Here is a 20,440-nt window from a genome sequence, read left to right as displayed (position 1 = left end):
CTCCCCTCTCCGCCTCCTTTCAGCTCCTCTGACACCTGCCTCCCATCGTGGGACCTTGTGTGTCTACACCTGCTGCCAGAAGCCTTTTTCTCCTGCCCAATTTGCCCAGTCAAATCCCACTCCAGACTACGGAGCAGCAGTGTCCAGGAGACCTTTCTGCTATGACAAATAACAGATGTCCCATATCTGCGCCATCCAACACGGCTGCCATTGGCCACATGGGGCTGCTGGGCATTCTAGATGTGGCTAGTGTGACCAGGAACCGAACTTTTCATTTTATTTAGTTCTAATCGCTATGTTTAAATTGTTACCTTTGGCTAGGAGCTACCGGGTTGGAGAGTGCAGCCTTAGGGCCCAGCTACTCAAAGTGTGGTCTGGGGACCAGCAGCACCAGCATCTCCTGGAGCTTGTTAGAGCTGCAGACTCTCCGGCCCGCCCCAGAGCTGCACAATCAGAGTCTGCATTTTGACGAGCCCTCCAGGTGATCATGTGCACACTGCCTAGACCTCAACTCCAATGTCACTTCCCAGACACCTCCCCCACACCCCCGCACCCCTGCCCACCCTGTGCCAGGCCTGGTCCTGGGCTCTGACAGCGCCCTATGTTAAGGCCTCTAGCACCTCCTGGAGTGTGACCTTGAGCAAGGACCCCAGGCTGAAATAACTTCATGGCATCTATCGGTGCTCGGGTGTGGATACGTGGTCTCCTGCTCCATGATGGCAGACCCTATCTGTCTGGCCTCCCCAGGGCCACCGGTTGCCCACTGAGAGCAGCCTTGAACTGGTTCTCTCCTGACACTGTTGAAGGTCAGGGCAGCAAGGTTCCCCCACACTGACCACACAAGACAGGCTGGCAAGCAGCATCCGGCCCACCCCTCAGCCTCCACCTGCCCTTCCGACGGCAGCAGCCCCCAGATGCAGGTGTCTGTGTGTCTGAGTGCCTCTGGACCTCAGTCTCTCTCTCCCACATTGAGCCCCAAATGGCCAAAACAGGCTGCTTCCCAAAGGGAATCACCACCCTCTGACGCCCTGTGGGGTCTCCCTTTGGAGTAAAGATGCTGGCCCAGCATTTCTTTTCTTTTTTGGGGGGTGTGCTTACGGCTTGTGGGATCTTAGTTCCCCAACCAAGGATTGAACCCACGTCCTCGGCAGTGAAAGCGTGGAGTCCTAACCACTGGACCGCCAGGGAATCCCCAGGCCCAGCATTTCCTGTGCCAGCTGCATGTGCCCCTAGGATCCCTGGAGCTCTGCCTTGGATATGGGTCCAGACTCAGTACCCTCTTGGAGCCTCAAATTTACTCATCGGTAAACAATTTAAAGCATCATTTTTAGAAGGAAACTACACAGATATATCATGAAGCAGGATGCAAAATCACACTTGTTTTTAAAAGATAAAACACAAGGTATGGAAGAAAGCACTATTGAGTGCTTACTGTATGCTCAGGTGAAGGGCAGGCTTCCCCCAACCATCTCATCCTCAGGACAACCCCATGACGTAGGGGCTCCTAGTTAACAGTTGGGGCTCAGAGAACTAAAGTGACTTGCCTGAGGGCACAGAGCAACCAGGAAGTGCTGGAGGTCTTAACCACTACACATCCCTGTCTCTCTGACAGCAACACTTGGGGAGAGTCGTCTGTGAGGCATTATTCTAGAATGTTCTAGAGCAGTCCAAACCCAGTTTTATGGAATTCTAGGAGTGAGGGAAGGTACAAATAGGAGGGCTCAGGCTCCCCTTCTCCCCCCACCAATCGATCTGGTATGTTAGGCTTCTGTGCATGGCTTCATTTGAAGGCAAGCTTCTGCAGCTGAGGCTGAAGCAGCACAGCGATCTGATCGCTCATGAAAGGGCGCTGAGCCCCGGGCAAGTTTAACAACACCCATGCCAGGGCCCCACCCCTGGAGAAGCTTGAGGGCAAGCAGAGGAGGTGAATCCAGTGTCCCTAGCCCAGAAGGAAGTGGCCTCAGGCATGCTGTGGGCCTGGTCTGGAGGGGAGTCGGGGGCCCCTCGTACCTGAAGTCCTCAGACGCCAGCACCTCGTAGTAGTAGAGGAGTTTGCACCTGGGGCCAGGGCTGTGCAGGGCCATCAGGACATCCTCCACGCCCGGGAGGCTGCAGGCCATGTGGCCAGGGGCACTGTGCATTTGCCACTGGAGCAGGTAGACACCAGGCCACTGGGTCACGTGGGAGCCCTGAAACACAGCAGCCACACGCCTGAGGCCCTGGTCCACCAGGGAACAGGAGACCCTTTCTAAACCAGTCCACCAGCAAATCCTTCCTTTTGGGGTGTCCCAAAGCCACCTTTGCTTCCCCTCTGCTGTTACCCCATATCCCTGGCAGCTGAGAGCCTTCCTCTTAATCGAGATGGGGGGTGGGGGTCAAGGCCTAGGGGGTGCGGCTATAGGACAACAGAGGTGTGGTTTGGTTAAACACCTGGATTTTGTTGGGCTGTTGTCCTGCCGAGTGGGATTTGCAAATTGAGGAGACCTGGAAAGGGAGCTTAAATGTGCTTAGAGTTTGTTGAGGGCAGAGGGACAGCAAGAAAGGAGGGTGTTAGTTTTTTTTTGTTTTTTTTTGTTTTTTGGGTTTTTTTGCGGTACGTGGGCCTCTCACTGCTGTGGCCTCTCCCATTGCAGAGCACAGCCTCCGGACGCGCAGGCCCAGCGGCCATGGCTCACAGGCCCAGCCGCTCCGCGGCATGTGGGATCTTCCCAGACCGGGGCACGAACCTGTGTCCCCTGCATTGGCAGGCGGACTCTCAACCACTGCGCCACCAGGGAAGCCCAGGAGGGTGTTAGTTCTTATAAGAAGAGCAAATTTGAAAAAGGGCTGGGATGTTCGGTGGGACCCTGGGGCGGGGGTGCTGGTGTATGATGTGACAGCTGTCTGCTCAATTCCCTTAGGAGACCTCCAGTAAGATCTGCACTGCTCGCCAGTGCGTGTGTGGGTGCGTGTGTGTTTGAGGCCGGTGATGTTTGACCTGCAAGCACTGGCCTCATGGAGAATGTGGGGGTCAGCAGGGGTGGCTCACGTTCTGGTGACACGTCCGAGTGCTGTTCCCAGACCTACAGTTTCTCTGTTGCCTGGGTTCTGAAAACTTGACTGTGCATAAGGAATCACAGTGAGAGGTGAGGGATACAGACACCAGGCCCCACGCCCAGAGGTTCTGAGCCGGCCCTCCTGCCGTGGGCCCCAGCAACCTGCATCTTTGACAAGAGTCTCGGAATTCTGAGGATGGGGCCCTGCCAGAATCTTTCTCCCCAACTGTCCCGCAGGGTCTCTGAGGCCAGAGACCAGGTCCAGTTTGTCCATTGCTGTATCCCCAGAACCCAGCACACAGTGGACACTCAGTCCTGAGTGATGAATGAATAAATGAACGAAGAAACAGAACCTAGGAACTTCCCTGGTGGTGCAGTGGTTAAGAATCCACCTGCCAATGCAGGGGACACGGGTTCGATCCCTGGTCCGGGAAGATCCCACATGCCTCGGAGGAACTAAGCCCGTGCGCCACAACTACTGAGCCTGTGCTCTAGAGCCTGCGAGCCACAGCTAATGAAGCCCATGCGCCCTAGAGCCTGCACACTGCAACTACTGAAGCCCATGCACTCTAGGGCCTGTGCTCCGCAGCAAGAGAAGCCACGGCAATGAGAAGCCCGCGCACCGCAACGAAGGAGTAGCCCCAGCTCACCGCAACTAGAGACAAGCCACGCACAGCAACAAAGACCCAACATGGGCAAAAAAATAAATACATAAATAAATTAAAAAAAAAAAAAAAAGAAAGAAACAGAACCTGGATGCTCTCCCCTTCCCGGCAGATGAGGGGGGCCTCCACACGGCTGTAATCTGCACCCAGGGCCCAGCCTTTGTCTGTCAGCTGCCCGCCAGCCCTGGCACCAGGCTCCCGGGGGCCCGGCTTGGGAGCCTGCCTGGTGTGGTACAGACTGAACATCACGTCCCCTTGCAGGATGTCAAAGTCCCAGGTGATGACTGACTCCCTCTCCAGAATCTCCACTGCGACCTACGTGGGGACAGGTGACAGGTGAGGTCTGAACGTCCAGCCTGGCGGGAGCCGGGGTGGGGAAGTCGGCTGCAGGGGTGTGGGTGCCCACCCCGGTCTCCATTCCCTCAGCCCCGACCCCAAGTCCAAGAATTGCTCTGGACAAACAGAACCACCTCTGTCTGAAAAATGCCTGGGAGGATCCACCCTGAAGCAGGGTGACCACAGGGTGACCCACAGCCAGTGACCGGATGATATGAGGGTACAAGAGGCTGGCCCCCTGCCATGCTCTCCTCATGGATCAGGCTGGACTAGACCGTGGCTAAAACCGGCTCTTGGCTTAGCTTCTGCCCCGCCCTCCTTACAGGTTTCCCCTGAGCCCTCATCCTCTACACATCACTGGCACAAGAACCCTCAACTCAGACTCCACTTCGGGGTCCCTGACCTACAACGACACCCAGCCCAGCAGGCCCGCCCAGGCCGGGACCCCGGCACCTCATGGGGGGCCCCGCGGAGCACGCTGGCCGACTGGTAGGTCTCTCTCCACTGCTGCAGCTGGTCTTTGTGCTCCTGGTCCTCTTCCGTCAGGTAGAGGGACTTGGGGACCAGCCCTCCTTCAGGGACGTTACACTGGGGGACAAAGACAGCAGAGACAGTCAGGGCCCAGCCAGGCCTGGCTGACCCACAGAAAGGTGCTCTGTGACCCCTGAAACCACACTTATAACATGCATATATATCCTGACAACTGGGGAGACCTGGGTAAGCTTGGCAAAATTCCTAGGAAATGTCGTTTTTTGTTTTTTGTTTTTTTGCGGTACACGGGCCTCTCACTGTTGTGGTCTCTCCTGTTGCAGAGCACAGGCTCCGGACGCGCAGGCTCAGCAGCCATGGCTCACGGGCCCAGCCGCTCCACGGCATGTGAGATCTTCCCGGACCGGGGCACTAACCCATGTACCCTGCATTGGCAGGCGGACTCTCAACCACTGCACCACCAGGGAAGCCCAGGATACGTCATTCTTTACCCTGAAATCGTGAAAGCTTGCTCTTTGAGATTTCTGTTGGAGAAAGGAAAAGGCCTGCCCTCCCACAGTTATGAGATAGGGTCACCCCTGCCTATCATCTCACCCTCCAGGGCAGGCAATAAAAGGGGGAAAAAGGGGGTCTGGGGCCACCTCCCCTGGAAACAGTTTCCTGATCATCCCCTGCCATGAGGCTGTGGGTTGGGGATAAGTCCCTCTGGGTACACCAGCTTCGGGGTTCAGGCCGCTGGGACATTTGAGTCCCCTCCCCTTGCAGCAGAGTGTGCAAAGCCAGCAGCTAAACTCTAACTGCTGCCTAGCAGCGTCCTGGATGGGAATACAGAGGGGGAAGCCTTTGCCTGGCCTGGTCTCTGAGCTTTCGGGAAACTTCTGTTTCGCTCACTATGTTTGAAAGAACCAAGGTCAGGCCCCTCCTTCAGAGAGGACAAGCTCTGCCCCAAAGAGCCAGCAAGGCCCTCCCCACGTCAGAGCACACACAAAGGGCCTGCCCTCCTCCCACCTCCCACCTCCCATCCGCAGCCCTGCCTCTCGGAGGCCACAGACCCTCCCCGTAAACGCAGGGCCGGCTGGGGCCTCACCAGGCACTCTCCCCCGAGGAAGTCGGGGATCACTTCTTTGTCCAGGTAGTCGACAAGGCCTCCGGGACCCTGATAATTGCTGCCACTGTAGATGAGGAACTTCTGCCTGGTGTTCTCATTGATGAAGGGGCTGATCTGAGAGGGGGAGATGGGGCAAGACGGAACGTTGTTTTTTTTTAATTGAAGTGTAATTCACAGAACATAGTTAACCATTTTAAAGTGAACAATTTGATGGCTTTTAGTTCATTCACTATGTTGGGCAACCATCACCTCGAATTCCAAGACATTTTCTTCCCCCCAAAAGGAAACCTCAGACCTGTTAGCAGTCACTCCCCTTTCCTTTCCCCTCAGCCCCTGGAAACCACCAATATGCTTTTTTTTTTTTTTTTTTTTTTTTTTTTGCCTATTCTGGAAATTTCATAGAAATGGGATGACACAACATGTGGCCTTTTGTGACTGGCTTCTTTCACTGAGCGTCACGTTTTCAAGGTTCAACCACGTTGTAGCATGAGTCACAACTCCCTTTTCACCTAGAGATTGCCATACTGAGTGAAGTCAGTCAGAGGGAAAGACAAATATATCACTTGTATGTGGAATCTAAAATGTGGTACAAATGAACTTATTTACAAAACAGAAACAGAGTCACAGATGTAGAAAACAAACTTATTGTTACCAAGGGGGAAATGGGGGGGAGGGATAAATTGGGAGATTGGGATTGACATATACACACTACTAAATATAAAATAGATAACTAATAAGAACCTAGTGTATAGCACAGGGAACTCTACTCAATACTCTGTAACGACCTATATGGGAAAAGAAACTAAAAAAGAGTGGATGTATGTATATGTACAACTGATTCACTTTGCTGTACAGCAGAAACTAACACAACACTGTAAATCAACTACACTCTGATAAAAATTAATTAAAAACATAAAAAAGAAAACAAAAGAACTCCCTTTTCATGGCTGAATAATATTCCATTGTGTGGATGACCATGTTTCATTTATCCCGGATGGAAAGTATTTCAACACCAGTCTCTAAGCTGCATGTCAGTCTGGTTTTTCACGGCATCCCAATGCTGGGGTGGTGCCTGACTCAGGAAATAGTTGGGGAAGGGAGGGAGGGAGGGAGGGAGCGGGGGGGGAGGGAGGGAGGCACTTAGCACAGTAGAGCACAAGCCAATTCAGCAAGGAATGCCACAGGCAAAAGATCATTTGGGGGACTTCCCTGGTGGTCCAGTGGGTAAGACTCCATGTTCCCAATGCAGGGGGCCTTGGCTCAATCCCTGGTCGAGGAACTAGATTCCACATGCATGCTGCAACTGAGAAGTCTGCATGCCACAACTAAACATGCTGCAACGAAGACCCCGTGTGCTGCAGCTGAGACCCGGTGCAGCCTAAATAAATAAATATTTTTAAAAAATCATTTGGGAACTAGAAATCCTACCTGTGTGGGTCACACTCCTTCAGCCCCCATCCCGGGAGGTGGTCCCCGTGGGCCTCAGCAACCTGGTTCTGTGCACTGGCTTTCATCTGGTGTGGCCAGTGGGGGAAGGGGGGCGGGGGCAGCAGGAGATGGGAGGTGGGTACGTCTTCCCTGCTCCCTCCCTGCTCCAGTGCCCCTGACAGCTGCCACCCTCACCTGCCGAAGCTCTCTCAGGGCTCCAGTAACAAGGACATTCCCTCCTCGTGTCCCTCCAGCCCTGGGGTCGTCAGGGCTTACGGCAGCGGCCAGCCCCTGGGGCCTCCCCATTCTGCCCACACCCCTGAGGAGTTCTGCTGTGTCACACCCCCACTGGAGTCACCTGGGTGAATCTGCTTCTGTCCAGGACCCCGACTGACTGGCTCCCACCCCCACCCGACGTGCATCTTCTTAGGAAATCTCCAAACAGTAAAGAAACTTAATTTTCACAAAGATCAGGACATTTCAAGATAAAATGCTACAGTAGCAGATCCTGCCTGTCCCTCCCACAGCTCCTGTTCCCCAGCCCATCCCCAACGGAGCTGTAAAGTAGCCCCAGAAGCTAGGGAACTTTCTGCCCCAGAAGTCTGCTCATGTCCTCTCCTCCAACAGTCCTGCCATGGCTCCCCACTGCCCCAGGACAAGGTCCCATCTTCGCCACAGCCTGGACTCTGCAGGCACTGGGCCCTGAGCATCTTCCCAGCCTCCTCTGGCCACTGATTTTTCAGTCCCTCGGAAGCACCCAGCCGGGCCCTGCCTCCAGGCCTTTGTACGCGCTGTGCAGGTTACCCACCACACCCTTCCTCCCGCCCTTCTCCCACTTGACTCCCACTCCTTCCTCATGTCTCAACCCATGTCACCTTCTCAGTGGAAGCGTCTTCAGCTCCCCAACCTAAATTATACACCCCTTCGCCCCCTGACTTAGTCTCCCCAAGAACCCTGAACGTCCCCAAGCCCATGTCACAGGGCATCATGAAGCAGTTACTCACGTGGGGCTATTGGATTTCTCTCCCCCCCACACCCCGTGACGCAAGGGTACACACTCTGCATCCCCAGGGCCTGGAGAGGTGCCTGGCACACAGCAGGCACTTAGTAAAACACTGAATCCATTTAACTTTCAACTCACAAATCTACCCTGATTGAACCTCTAGGGAGAGCAGAGATTCTCAGGCTTTCCCAGGCACCGAATCCCGAGGGCATTCGGTAAGATGTGACCCCGAGTCTGTAGGATGGAGAGGGACCTGACATTGCTCTGGCCTGCAGACCACACTTCGGGAGCAAGGCCTCAGGGCAGTGGTTTTCAACTGCAAGTGATAATCCGGTAGTGGTTGTGATATCAACTTAGCTCTGTGACTAGCCTATTTTGAGTGGAGCAGACTAGAAAAGAATAGCAAAGAGCATGTTGTAAGTAGTTACGATAACCACCACTTGAGAATCTGTTGTTTTGGGGGTGTGTGTGTGTGTGTGTGTGTGTGTGTGTGTAGGCACGAGCCACACGAGGAGACCAGGTGGCAACATAAAGTGGGTTGTGGGCAAAAAGTTTTAAAATCCCAATAGCACAGGATCCCAACGTTCTTCGGAATCAGCTCACAGGAGTCCCAGGAACGTTGTACAATTCTAAGTGTGGCTCTCCCGTCCATGAAGCAGGACAGTGGACATGTAAAATGTGGTCCACCCATACAATGGAATATTATCCAGACATAAAAAGGAATGAAGAAATGATTCTTGCTACAACATGGATGAACCTGAAATCATTATGCTCAGTGAGAGAAATCAGACACAAAAAGCCTCACATTGTATGATTCCACTCACATGAAATAGCTAGGACAGGCAAATCCACAGAGACAGAAAGTAGATGAGTGGTTGCAGGGGGCTGGGGGGAGGAATGGGGAGGAACTGCTAATGGGGACGGGGCTTCCTTTTTGGGGTGATGAAAATGTTCTAGAACTAGCTGGTGGTGATGGTTGCACAACTCTGTGAGTACACTAAAAACCACTGAATTCTATACTTTAAAAGGGTGAACTTTTTGTTTGTTTTTGGGGTTTTTATGGCTGTGCCACGCGGCTTACAGAATCTCAGTTACCCGACCAGGGACTGAACCCGGGTCATGGCAGTGAAAGCCCGGAATCCTAACCACTAGTCCACCAGGGAACTCCCAAAAGGGTGAACTTTATGGGAAATGAAGTATATCTCGATAAAGCTGGTAATTAGAGGAAACAATGCAGGATAATCGGGCGGAGCAGCTCGCAGAGGGCCCCTCCCATCTCAGGCTCCTGCTCTTTCTTACCAGCGTCCAGAGCACAGGGAAGATGCGGGGGGCTCGCACGATGAGCAGCCGGCCCAGGGTCTCAGGATAATTGTCCTCCACCACCTCGATCATGCGCAGCAAGGCCTTTATCCCTGGCCGCCACAGGTGCCGCAGGCTGAGACCCTCCAGGTCCACCAGGCAGGTCCAGGAGCTGCGGCAAAGATGCCCCCTCACTCTACCTCGCTCGGCCACCTCCCAGGGCCCCCAACACCATCCTCAGGGACCTGGGAGCCCACAGACAGGGATGGAGGGAGAGGCTCAGTAAGGCAGCGCTGGGAGCAGAAGGGGCAGGGACCACAGGGCACTCTTGTGGACCCTGCCACCGTGGGGAGGCCACGTAGCATGGAGGTTCTGAGTGTGCACACTGAGGCTAAGCACCCAAATTCAAGTGCCTGAGAGCTGTGTGACACAGGCACTTCCTCATCAGGACAGCGGCAATCACAGTAACAGTCCCCAGCTCATCCATTGTTAGGATTAAATGAGATGGTCTATGTAAAGCTCTCTGCAAGGACAGGCACATAGCACATGCTCATTAAAAGCCAGTTTTTACTACTAATTGCTGAAAAGATGCTGACTGATAAATAGAGCACACACTCCAGAGCCAGATGGCCTGGGTTCAAATCCCAGCTCTGGCATGTGCTGTGTGGCTTTGGCTAAGTTACTTAACCTCTTTGTGCCTCCATTTCATTAGAACCAATTCATTAGGAAAATGACTGTTTGGCTGCAGCAAGTGGTCCCCGGGAGCCTGTCCATCCAGCTTCATTCCCTTCACCTTGCCCACCCACTCCTAGGAGTGCCTTCATGACACCCTGTCATCTGAGCCATCTTGGGGGGCATTCTGCTTCTGGCCAGGATGATGATTGATCGATTCCCCACTCCAACCCCAATGGATGCCCCTTTAGGAAAGCTCTAAATGGCAAAGGAGCTTAATGTGCACAAAGATCAGGATATTTCAGGATAAAAACTTCAGTAGCAGGTCCTGCCTGTCCCTCCCTTATAGGCTGTGATAGGGTGACATGACTCAAGGAGCTTGGAAGAGTCCCTGCTACACAGGAAGTGCTATGTGGTGTTTGCATCACCTCTTAAAGTCATGGCTTACAGGATCTTAGTTCCCTGACCAGGGATTGAACCCAGGCCCCAGCAGTGAAAGCGCCGAGTGCTAAACACTAGACTTCCAGGGAATTCCCATTAAGTCATTGCTTTGATAAGCCATAAAGAAACCCTAGGAAGGGTTTACAGAAGAGGAAGCCACAGCTCAGAAAGGTTAAGTGCCTTTGGGGGCAATGCCACTGTAAGGACTGGTGTGGGAAACTCCGCTCAGGAATAGGAGTTTGGGGCAGCCCGAGGAGGCGGTGGGTCACTGGATGTGCCATGACACCTGCGAGGTCCGCCTGCCTGGGACACTGGCAGGGTGGCTCTTGGGGTGGGAGCGCTGGTCTCGAAAAGCCAAGTCCAGGAGGCTGCATGGCACAGGGAGAAAGTCCGTGAGCCTGAGCCAGATAGGACCAGGTTCAAACTCCAGCTCTGCCCCTTCCCCGCTCAGCAGCCTTGGAAGACCTCAGCACTCTGAGCCTCAGTTTCCCCTCCATAAAGAACAGGGATGCTGAGAGCCCCTGCCTCGTAGGGTAACTGTAAGAATTGGGTGAGGACATTTCCGTAAAGCATCTAGCAGGCTGCCTGGCACAGCATCCATGCCCAGTGAACTTTGGCTGTTTTTATTGTTTGGGGGAGTTTGCCTGGGTTCTTGCCTGATGGGACGGCCAAACTGTTTTGTGTTCCCTTCACACCGCTTCTGTCCTTCCTCATTGACGCAAAGAACCTGGAAAGCAGAGAAGGTGCTGGCGAATGTTCACTTGGCTGCTCCAGCCGCAGGAAACCCCGAGGGCTCCCAGGAGCGGGGACCCCAACTCACATGCTGCAGCAGCACCTCCTCCCCCACGGCCTTCATCAAGCCCTTGGTGTCCATGTGGCCCAGACGCAAGATGTACAGGGGGCGGCCATCTTTGGGGCGGGGCCGAGCAAGTGGAGGACAAAAGGGAAACAGAATTACATACTTTTACATAATCCTTCATATATATTATATATGTACAATCAATTCTTGTTATTTGCGGTAGTTAATTTCTATAAAGTCACCTCGAACACTGAATCAAGGAACTCAGAACCACTGCTTCTAAGGGGGGAATAGGAGGTTAAGTTTCTGCCAGCCTCTGGTCGTGACATTTTTGTCAGTCGATCGATCAGTATGTAACTTTGTTCTGCGTGTGTTTCTATTTGAGGACACCTTGTTTAATTTACATTGTTGATTCATTAACGTTGAACGCGTGGCCAACAGCACTGTAACTCGTGCCTGAATGGAGTTTATCTCACATGAATTTTCTCCAGAAGGTGCATCACAGCCTTCTTGCACTTAGGAACACAGTGCTTCTGCACGATGCGAAATCAACACAAAAAAGCACAAAATGCAAGAAAAAAGAAATGGCACTAGATAGGCTGCAGAAAGGATACTCATTTACAGTAGGAGCCGAAACAAGGAGGCAGAAGGACACTTGTTCAACCTCAGCTGGGGATGGATGTGCACGTCGGGTGACTCAGATTTTTCGTCACTCTGTCCGTGAAGGACAGTGAAAGCTCCCTGAGTATTGATTTGGGAGTTACAAATAAATTTTAGTGAGTAGGCAAATTCACAAATACAGAATCCATGAATAACACAGACCGACTGTATATTGAAAGCAAGCGTGTCAACCGGTTCTTCAGGAGACTCAAGCACGTGCCCTAATCAATACATATGAATTTTTAACTAAAGGACATTGAAAAGCATAACAGGCGCTGGCGTCAATGGCAGATTAATAAAAAATCCAGAGATGATATTTGTAGTGGGTTGAACAGTGTCCTCCCCAAAGTTCATGTCCATCCAGAACCTCAGAATGTGACCTTATTTGGAAATACGGTCTTTGCTGATGTGATTACTTAAGGATCTCAAGATGAAATCATGCTGGATCAGTGTGGGCCCTAAATCCAGTGACCCAGGGTCTTTAAAAGATGAGGAGAGGACACAGAGAGATACCGAGAGGGGAGGCTGTGTGAAGACAGACGCAGAGATTGGGGTGACGTGGCCACAAGCCAAGGAACACCTGAGGCCACCAGAAGCTGGAAGAGGCAGGAAGGATCTCCCCCAGAGTCTTCGGAGGGAGCACTGTCTTGCTGACACTTTGATTTTGGACTTCTAGCCTCCAGAACAATGAGAGGATAAACTGCTATTGCTTTAAGCCACCCAGTTTGTGGTAATCTGCTAAGGCAGTCCCAGGACACTAATGCAGTCAGTATTCATGCAGCCAAAAAGTAATGCTGGGCTGACCCAGCCCCTGGGAGAAACATCTTGTCTCCAGCCCAAACGTCTATTCCAGCTCTGCCTTCGCGGCTGGGTTATCACCTCAAAGGCATCTCCAGATGCCCAGAAGAGCCAAAAGGAAAAATAATAAGATGCTAAGATGAAAAGGGGCATTCAACGTGCATTCGACAGTGACCCAAGTGTACACTCCATGTTATGTAGGTAAAGAGACGCACCTATGTCCTGGTAGTGCCAGCCCCCTGCGTAGAACTCCTCCAGGAGGGCAGGGGGTCGCCAGGTCTGAAGGAGGAGGTCCACCTGGTGCTGCTTTCGCCAGCTCAAGGACTGGCACAGCATCTCACGGGCCCTGTCCAGGTGGAAGTCTCGAGCCCGCAGGAACCTAAGGATGTGCTCGTCTTTGGGGATCTGAGAAGAGAAGGAGGAGAAAGTCTTTAGCGCGGAATTCCCTAAGCCCGGCGGTGAAACTGGAAAATGAGTCTCCTGTCTTATCTGACAAACACTTAGCTGGGAAAAGGACGTTAAACTCAACCACGACGCAGCCAAGGGTGGACTGCAGTGAATGTCTGAATTTGGGCTTCCTAACTTCCCCTCCTGTGCTGGCGGTGACATCTCTTTTCCTTGGGGAACTGCTTTTCCTGCCCCCTTCCCAACACCAACGGTGGTTTTAGTTAGCGTTGCCAATCACAGGACCCCACTCCCACGGCCTCCGGTGGACAAAATCCATGCCAGGCCAATCAGAGCATTTAGACAATTTTAAATCTGAAGAAAGGGGCATGAATCCCTTTCTCTACCGAGGCAAAGGGGAGACTCAAAGCTGTAAGCAGGGCTTCCCTGGTGGCACAGTGGTTGAGAGTCCGCCTGCCGATGCAGGGGACACGGGTTCGTGCCCCGGTCCGGGAAGATCCCACATGCCGCGGAGCGGCTGGGCCCGTGAGCCATGGCCGCTGAGCCTGCGCGTCTGGAGCCTGTGCTCCGCAACGGGAGAGGCCACAACAGTGAGAGGCCTGCGTACCGCAAAAAAAAAAAAAAAAAAAGCTGTAAGCAGCCACAGATCCAAACTCAACAAGGAAGCATGTCTGGGGCGATGAAGCAGACATAAACGGATACAAGAACCCAGCGGTCTCGACAGCATGTAAGTCCTGGTTTCATGGGACTTCCCTGGTGGTCAAGTGGCTAAGACTCCGCACTCCCAATGCAGGGGGCCCGGGTTCGATCCCTAGTCAGGGAAATAGATCCCACATACCAAGGATCCCGCGTGCCACAACTAACAAGATCCTGCATGCTGCAACCAAGACCCGGCGCAGCCAAATACATAAATAAATATTAAAAAAAAAAAAAAGTCCTGGTTCGGGACATCCCTGAGACAGGCTGCGTGGTCAGCTGAATGGTGTCCCACCAAGACCATGTCCACCCAGAACCTCGGAGTGTGACTTTATTTGGAGATAGGCTCTTTGTAGAAGTAATTAGTTAAGATGAGGTTGTACTCTATTAGGGGGTGCCCTACTCTGATGTCTGCTGTCCTTATTATAAGAGGGAAATTTGGATACAGACACAGAATGTAAAGAGGGGAGAAGGCCACGTGAAGACAAAGGCAGGGACTGGAAGTGACGTATCTACACACCAAGGACTGCTGGCAGCCATCAGAAGCCAGGAGAGAGGAATGGAACGGATTCCCCCAACCCACCCAGCCTCCAGAAGGAACCAACCCTGTTGACACGTTGACTTCAGACATCTGGCCTTCAGAACTGTGAGAATAACTTTCTGTTGCTTTGAGACACACAGTCTGTGGTATTTTATTTCAGCAGCCCCAGAAAACTAACACACCCCACTTAACAGTTTGTTATATGAGCCAATTAAACCCCTCCCCCTGCTTGTTTTGTCTGGTTGATTCAAGCTGCATTCCTAACACATATAACCCAGACTCTAACTTACATGCAGAGGTGACAAGCTAAAGCCCACCGCTCTCCTTCCTTCCCTCAGGCAAGTATCAACAGTCAAGGGAAAGCCAGCCCCCATAAAAAGTGCACTTTCCTGAGTGCTGTGCTGAGCCAGACACGGAGTGGATTGTCCCTTGTAATTCACTCCGGGGGCAGGGGGTGTGCTCACATTGTACCCATTTTACAGATGAGGAAACAGGCAAATAGGTTACATCCCAGCCCAACACTAAAGTAACTCCCTTGTCTGCCCCCCGGTGGGGGGAGGGGAGGAAGGGCAAGCAACTCACGACTAGGCTGGAAGCTCTTATTCAACAGAGCTGAAGGTCAGGCCCGTGATTGAGACCTACAGGCATGGTGGACACTCATGAGTGGGGCTTAGAGTCTAAAGGCAAAGCCCATGTGCAGTCAAAAATCAACCCTCACAAATCATTAAATCTCTTAGAAAAGAACAGTATGCATGGTTTTGTGAACACAGTGACTGTGTGGTGACTGTGCTATGACTGGGCTCCCCAGGGGACATTGGCGATGTCTAGAGCCACTTTTGGTTGTCACAGCTGGGGAAGAAGAGCTCCTGACCTCTCATGGGTGGGGTCCAGGGACACTGCCCAATGCCCTATGGTGCACAGGACGGCCCCCCATAAAGAACTGTCCGTCCTCAAATGTCAACTATGCCAAGGATGGGAAACCATGCTATCAGTGCTACGTACAGAATGCATGAGACAAGATATAACAAAAGAAGGCCAAATAGAAGTGTCCAGCATTGCTAATTACACAGACTTACTTACCTGGCCCTTCCTCCCCCCATGCCTGAGGCTGAGTCGCTACAGCCCCAGTCCTGACCCACCTTGCCTTTGTGGGTCTCCTGCAACCAATGCCGCAGCTGGATCAGGCAGCTCTCCTGCATGGGTGTGAGATGGCCCAGGCACCTCTCAATGTAGTCCGCATCCAGCTTGTCCCCTGGAGGAGAAAAGGGGGTTCAGGACAGCAGGAGATGCTGCATGGTCTACCCTTTCTGAAACCCTTGCCTTACTGGCTACCTTGAATCCTAAACGTAGTTCCAAGCGCACGGTGACCCTTTCACCAATTAGCCACTGGTCTTCAGATCTTCTAGTGTTCCCAACCCATTTCCAAGGTGATTCTAAAAACTCATGCTGGGGCAAGCCTGGATCTCACTGTGCTGAGTGATGTGTCCTTTTGACCCTCAGAAATCAAGATAATTCCTACCCTCTGGGAATGTAAGTTGATATAGCCACTATGGAAAACAGTATGGAGGTTCCTCAGAAAACTAAAAATAGAGTTACCATATGATCCAGCAATCCCACTCCTGGGCATATACCCAGACAAAACTGTAATTCAAAAAGATACATGCACCCCTATGTTCACAGCAGCACTATTCACAATAGCCAAGACATGGAAACAACCTAAATGTCCATCAATAGATGGTTGGATAAAGAAGATGTGGTATATATATACAATGGAATATTACTCAGCCGTAAAAAAGAACAAAATAATGCCATTTGCAGCAGCATGGATGCAACTAGAGATTATCTTACTAAGTGAAGTGAGTCAGAAAGAGAAAGAAAAATACCATATGATATCACTTATATGTGGAATCTAAAATATGACCCAAATGAACCTATCTACGAAACAGACTCACAGACATAGAGAAAAGACTTGTGGTTGCCAGGGGGAGGGGGAAAGGGAGAGGGATAGACTGGGAATTTGGGGTTGGTAGATGCAAACTATTACATTTAGAATGGATAAACAACAAGGTCCTACTGTACAGCACAGGGAAATATATCCAGCCTCCTAGGATAAACCATAATGGAAAAGAATATTAAAAAAAGAATACATATGTGTATAACTGAAGCCAGGGAGCCAGGATCCCTCAGCAGCTTGGCAGTGTGATGATTGCAGTGTGACTCTTTCCTACTCCTGTGCTGTATTGAAATGATGGGGACTGGGCTGTGTTGCAAATAAATCATTTTTTGTTGTTAAAAAAAATCATTGTAAATCAACTATACTCCAATTAAAAAAAAATTCCCACCCTCTGGAGCTGCCCCACCCTCTGAAGATTATTGACAACATGAGCTCATGTCTACTGACATGCATCATCTGAGCCAGCTCCCAACAGCCCTGCGAGACGGGTGTCACTATCGTTCCCACTTTAGAGAAGACAAAACTGAGGCCAAGAGAGGTTCCATAACTCAAACAGGTAAATGCCTGTGGTGTGCCCAGCATAAAGGAGGCAGCGGATAAGTACCAGTCCTTTTTGCCTTCCCACCTCGCAGCCCCATTGTGGGGTTCGAGGTTTTGGGTAGACAAAGCCCTGACCCCAAAATACAGCCTGGGAGCTGCATGGATCATGCCCGCTGTTCAATCCTGTCTCGCACAATTGGGCTGTTTGAGGTCAGCATGTGCCGGCACTTAGAGGCGGGACTCGGAGCTGAGGTCTTGTTGCCCACTCTGAACTGCTGTGGTGGCGGATGCTGGCATGGTGAGGCATCTCAGCATCTTAACATCTCAGCCCTGGGTGCAGATGGTCCACAAAGAGCAGCCTTCATGGGCATAGACTGTTCTTTGTGTGCAGAGGGCACAATAAGAAAACAAACAGAATGTCTACACATCCAGCAGCAGGACCCAGCGTTTCCCTCCAAAACAAAAAAAGCCCAGGGCTGGTGGTCATGGCAACTGTACCAGTAGCCACCTGGGTAAACAGAGTCAGGAGGAATGCTGTGGAGGGACCACCCAGCCCCTGCAACACCTCAGCGTGGTCAGAAGCAGAGATGCTGAAGACAGGGAGGGGGCAAGGCGGGGATGAGGGAGGAAACACGAGGGAGGCAGTAGACGCCAGCTTCCTTCCGGCCTCCAGGCAGATGTGAGGCCCCTTTCTCCTTCTGAGCACAAAGGCTCAGTGACACAGAGCAGGGTGGAAGGGGCATGATCCTGCCTCCCTCCAGCCATCCTGAGTACTGGCTCTGCTGGTGGACAGCACAGACAGAAAGGGAAGGGAAGGCCTAGTGCAAAATGGGGAGGGCACAGGGCACGACACACAGAGTGTGCGCACAGAAAAGGGCAGAAGTGCAGTAAAAAAAAAAAAAAAAAAAAATTTAATATTTTAAAAGCACACGCACAACAGCAGCCATCTAGTGCACACAGTTGGTGAAGAATAAATATTTGTTGAACAAATGAATTTTGTTCTCCCTAAACACAGCCCCAGATGTATTTTTGTGGCATATCTCTGTGTCAGGCAAGCGCTTACACTTCAGTGGTCCCAAAGAGAAAACAGTCATTGTGGGCATTAGTGCACATGGTTAAAACTGGATTCATGGGGCATGTGCAATTGTGTGTCCTAGGTTTTTTCCTTTAACACTATATTGTGAACATTTTCCATGTCGATGAGAGTCTGAAATATGACAAAGGGCTAATTGCCTTAATATGCAAAGAGCTCTTACAAGGCAATAAGAAATTGATGGAAAAACAGGAGAATGGACATAGGACAAGAACAGGAATTCACAGAAAAAAAAAAGAAAGAAAGAAAGAAAAGAAAAAACCAAACATGAAAAAATAAAACGACCTCACTCATAAAGAAATAAATGGCCACTAATCTACCATTGGTCACTCTTTGCCCTTCAGAAGTTTAAAACATTTACTAATAGTCTCGAGGTAGCTGGGATAAAGTCCGGAATAGATGCAGCTACACATTTTTGGTGGGAACATTAACTACTATACCTCTTTGCAGGCCTAATTGATAAATCTACCAAAATTTTAGTTGCATATAACATTTGACTCAGCAAATCAACTCAAAATTATATGCTATATATATATGTGCTCATGAAAATATTTTTTAAAACCTTAAGTAAAAGAGGTACCACATTATTTGCATTTTTAAAAAGAATGGAAACAATCTACATGTCCATCAATAGGAGACTAGCTAAAAAAAAACCTAAAATAATAAATAATCAATCTTTATTAATAAATAAATAATGGTGCAACCACACCACAAAATACTGCAAAGTGCCAATACACATGCACTGATACAAAAAGCTGTTCAAGCAACATTAGTAAGTGAAAAAAAAGCAAAATATCGAATGGAATGTATATATGCTCTCATTTGTTCAGTGTAGGTTACACATGTGTGTATGAGTGTATACACGTGTGTGTGCGTATTATGTACGTATATATGCCTAGATAATTTCAGGAAAAACTGTGGTTGCCTCCAGTGAGAGGAAAGGAGTCTTACTTCCTACTTCACATCTTCTGAGCAGTTTCAATTTTTTTCTACCACGATCATGCATTACTCATTTAATATAGAATATTAATAAAACAGGAAACGGCAGCCCTGAGGTACCAGATCAGTCAATTCCTGATCTAGAAATAAGTCAGTTCTGCCTCTTGGGCTGGAGCACAGAGAAGGCAAAGCAGCCAGGAGAGGGAGGAAGCTGAGTCCCAACACCAAGGGGACCCTTGGTAACTCTCCCCACCCCCACCTCCTCCCCCCAAGAGTGAGCAAACACGCTGCAGACCCCAGAACAGAACTGGCTGGCTGGCTGAGACCTACCATCAGTACTGACCATCTCGGGAGCAGGGCCCTGGGCGCTACCAGGCCCGCAGACCTCCAGGGAGCCAGGATCCCTCAGCCCAGCCTGGGAGTGGGTGTCCTCCTCTGGGACTGGGGCAGGTGTCCATCGGGGAATGTGAGAGGTGCCCTGGGAGATGAGCTCATTCAGGTAATGCTCGATCACCTCCTTCCCCTGGAGGTCAGAGAGACACATCAGTACCTCGGAGTTCAGCCTGGGAGTCGCCCCCTCCTGGCTCCGGCCCCAGCCAGCCTGACATGTGGCTACTGAGCAGCTGAAATTCAGCCAGTCCAAAGGGACATGTGCTGGGAGTGTTAAATACACACCGGATTTCCAAGACATAGTACCAAACGAGGAATGTAAAATAGCGCACAAATAAGTTTTATATTGATAACACGTGGATAAAATATATTATTAAAATGAAGTTCACCTGTTTCACTACACTAACAGGCCTCCACTCAGTGATGGGTCTGAGATCTTTAAACCAAGCAGCGCACAATGTCCCTCTGTCCAGAGAGTTCACTGCCCAAGCCTAGGAGCTTTAGGACAATGACTATGGTGCCCCCATTATGGACCGGGTGCTTTCCATCCATTATCTCATGTGATATGACTTTGATTAGAATACCCATTCTACGGATGAGGAGACTGAGGCTGAGGAAAGTTAAGGGTCTTGGGGTGGCAGATCGGGATCCGCAGGCTCTGAGGTCTGTGCACCTTCCTCTGCATGACCTATGGAACCCGTCTCTTACCCTCTTGACGTTGGCTGTGTACTGCTTCATGGCGATCTTCTCCAAGGCACTTTCAAAGCCAAAGAAGGACCGGATGTCGAGCGAGGCAGACTGCTCAAAGCATGTCCAGTCTTCATTCTCAGGGTGGACCTGAAAGCCAGGCAGGGGCAGTGACATGGTCTCAGTGTGGGAGACGCCGTGCCCTCCCCAGGGGGCTCTCTTGGAGACCTGGACCAGCTAGAGCATGCAGTGGACAGCACGTCACAGCCTGGCAACACCCAAGGGCAGCAGCAGTACCAAAGGGCCCTGCCCAGAACAATGCAAGGTCTAAAGCCTTAGAGAACAGAGAGCCCTCTCAGGAGGGACCAAAAGAAAGTGAGACCAATGTTCCCGTCCCTTAAAAATTGTACATACATAGTGATATATTTAAATAACATATTTAATATACCATTATAAATAAAT

At 51.0% G+C, this 20,440-nt stretch overlaps 1 protein-coding gene across 2 annotated transcripts in view; it reads right to left on the bottom strand.

Moving 5' to 3' along the window:
• The window catches only part of SEC14L5 (SEC14 like lipid binding 5), a 38,694-nt gene that overhangs the window by 482 nt on the left and 17,772 nt on the right, over positions 1-20,440 (bottom strand). The window contains exons 4-14 of one of the 2 annotated variants that reach the window (XM_079945135.1): positions 20,000-20,128; positions 19,232-19,424; positions 15,515-15,627; positions 12,949-13,138; positions 11,297-11,385; positions 11,133-11,203; positions 9,364-9,535; positions 5,613-5,747; positions 4,490-4,624; positions 3,788-4,015; positions 2,011-2,189 (exon numbers count right to left, since the gene is read on the bottom strand). In XM_079945135.1, coding sequence (XP_079801261.1) covers positions 2,011-2,189; positions 3,788-4,015; positions 4,490-4,624; positions 5,613-5,747; positions 9,364-9,535; positions 11,133-11,203; positions 11,297-11,385; positions 12,949-13,138; positions 15,515-15,627; positions 19,232-19,424; positions 20,000-20,128 — 1,634 coding nt within the window. The remainder of the gene's footprint in view (positions 1-2,010; positions 2,190-3,787; positions 4,016-4,489; positions 4,625-5,612; positions 5,748-9,363; positions 9,536-11,132; positions 11,204-11,296; positions 11,386-12,948; positions 13,139-15,514; positions 15,628-19,231; positions 19,425-19,999; positions 20,129-20,440) is intronic. The other variant, XM_079945136.1, reaches the window with a different exon arrangement.

This window comes from Stenella coeruleoalba (assembly GCF_951394435.1).
Source record: "Stenella coeruleoalba genome assembly, chromosome: 15".
Classification (NCBI taxonomy): domain Eukaryota; kingdom Metazoa; phylum Chordata; class Mammalia; order Artiodactyla; family Delphinidae; genus Stenella; species Stenella coeruleoalba.
Note: the sequence above shows the minus strand (reverse complement) of the source record. Positions and strands in the feature narration are given on the sequence as shown.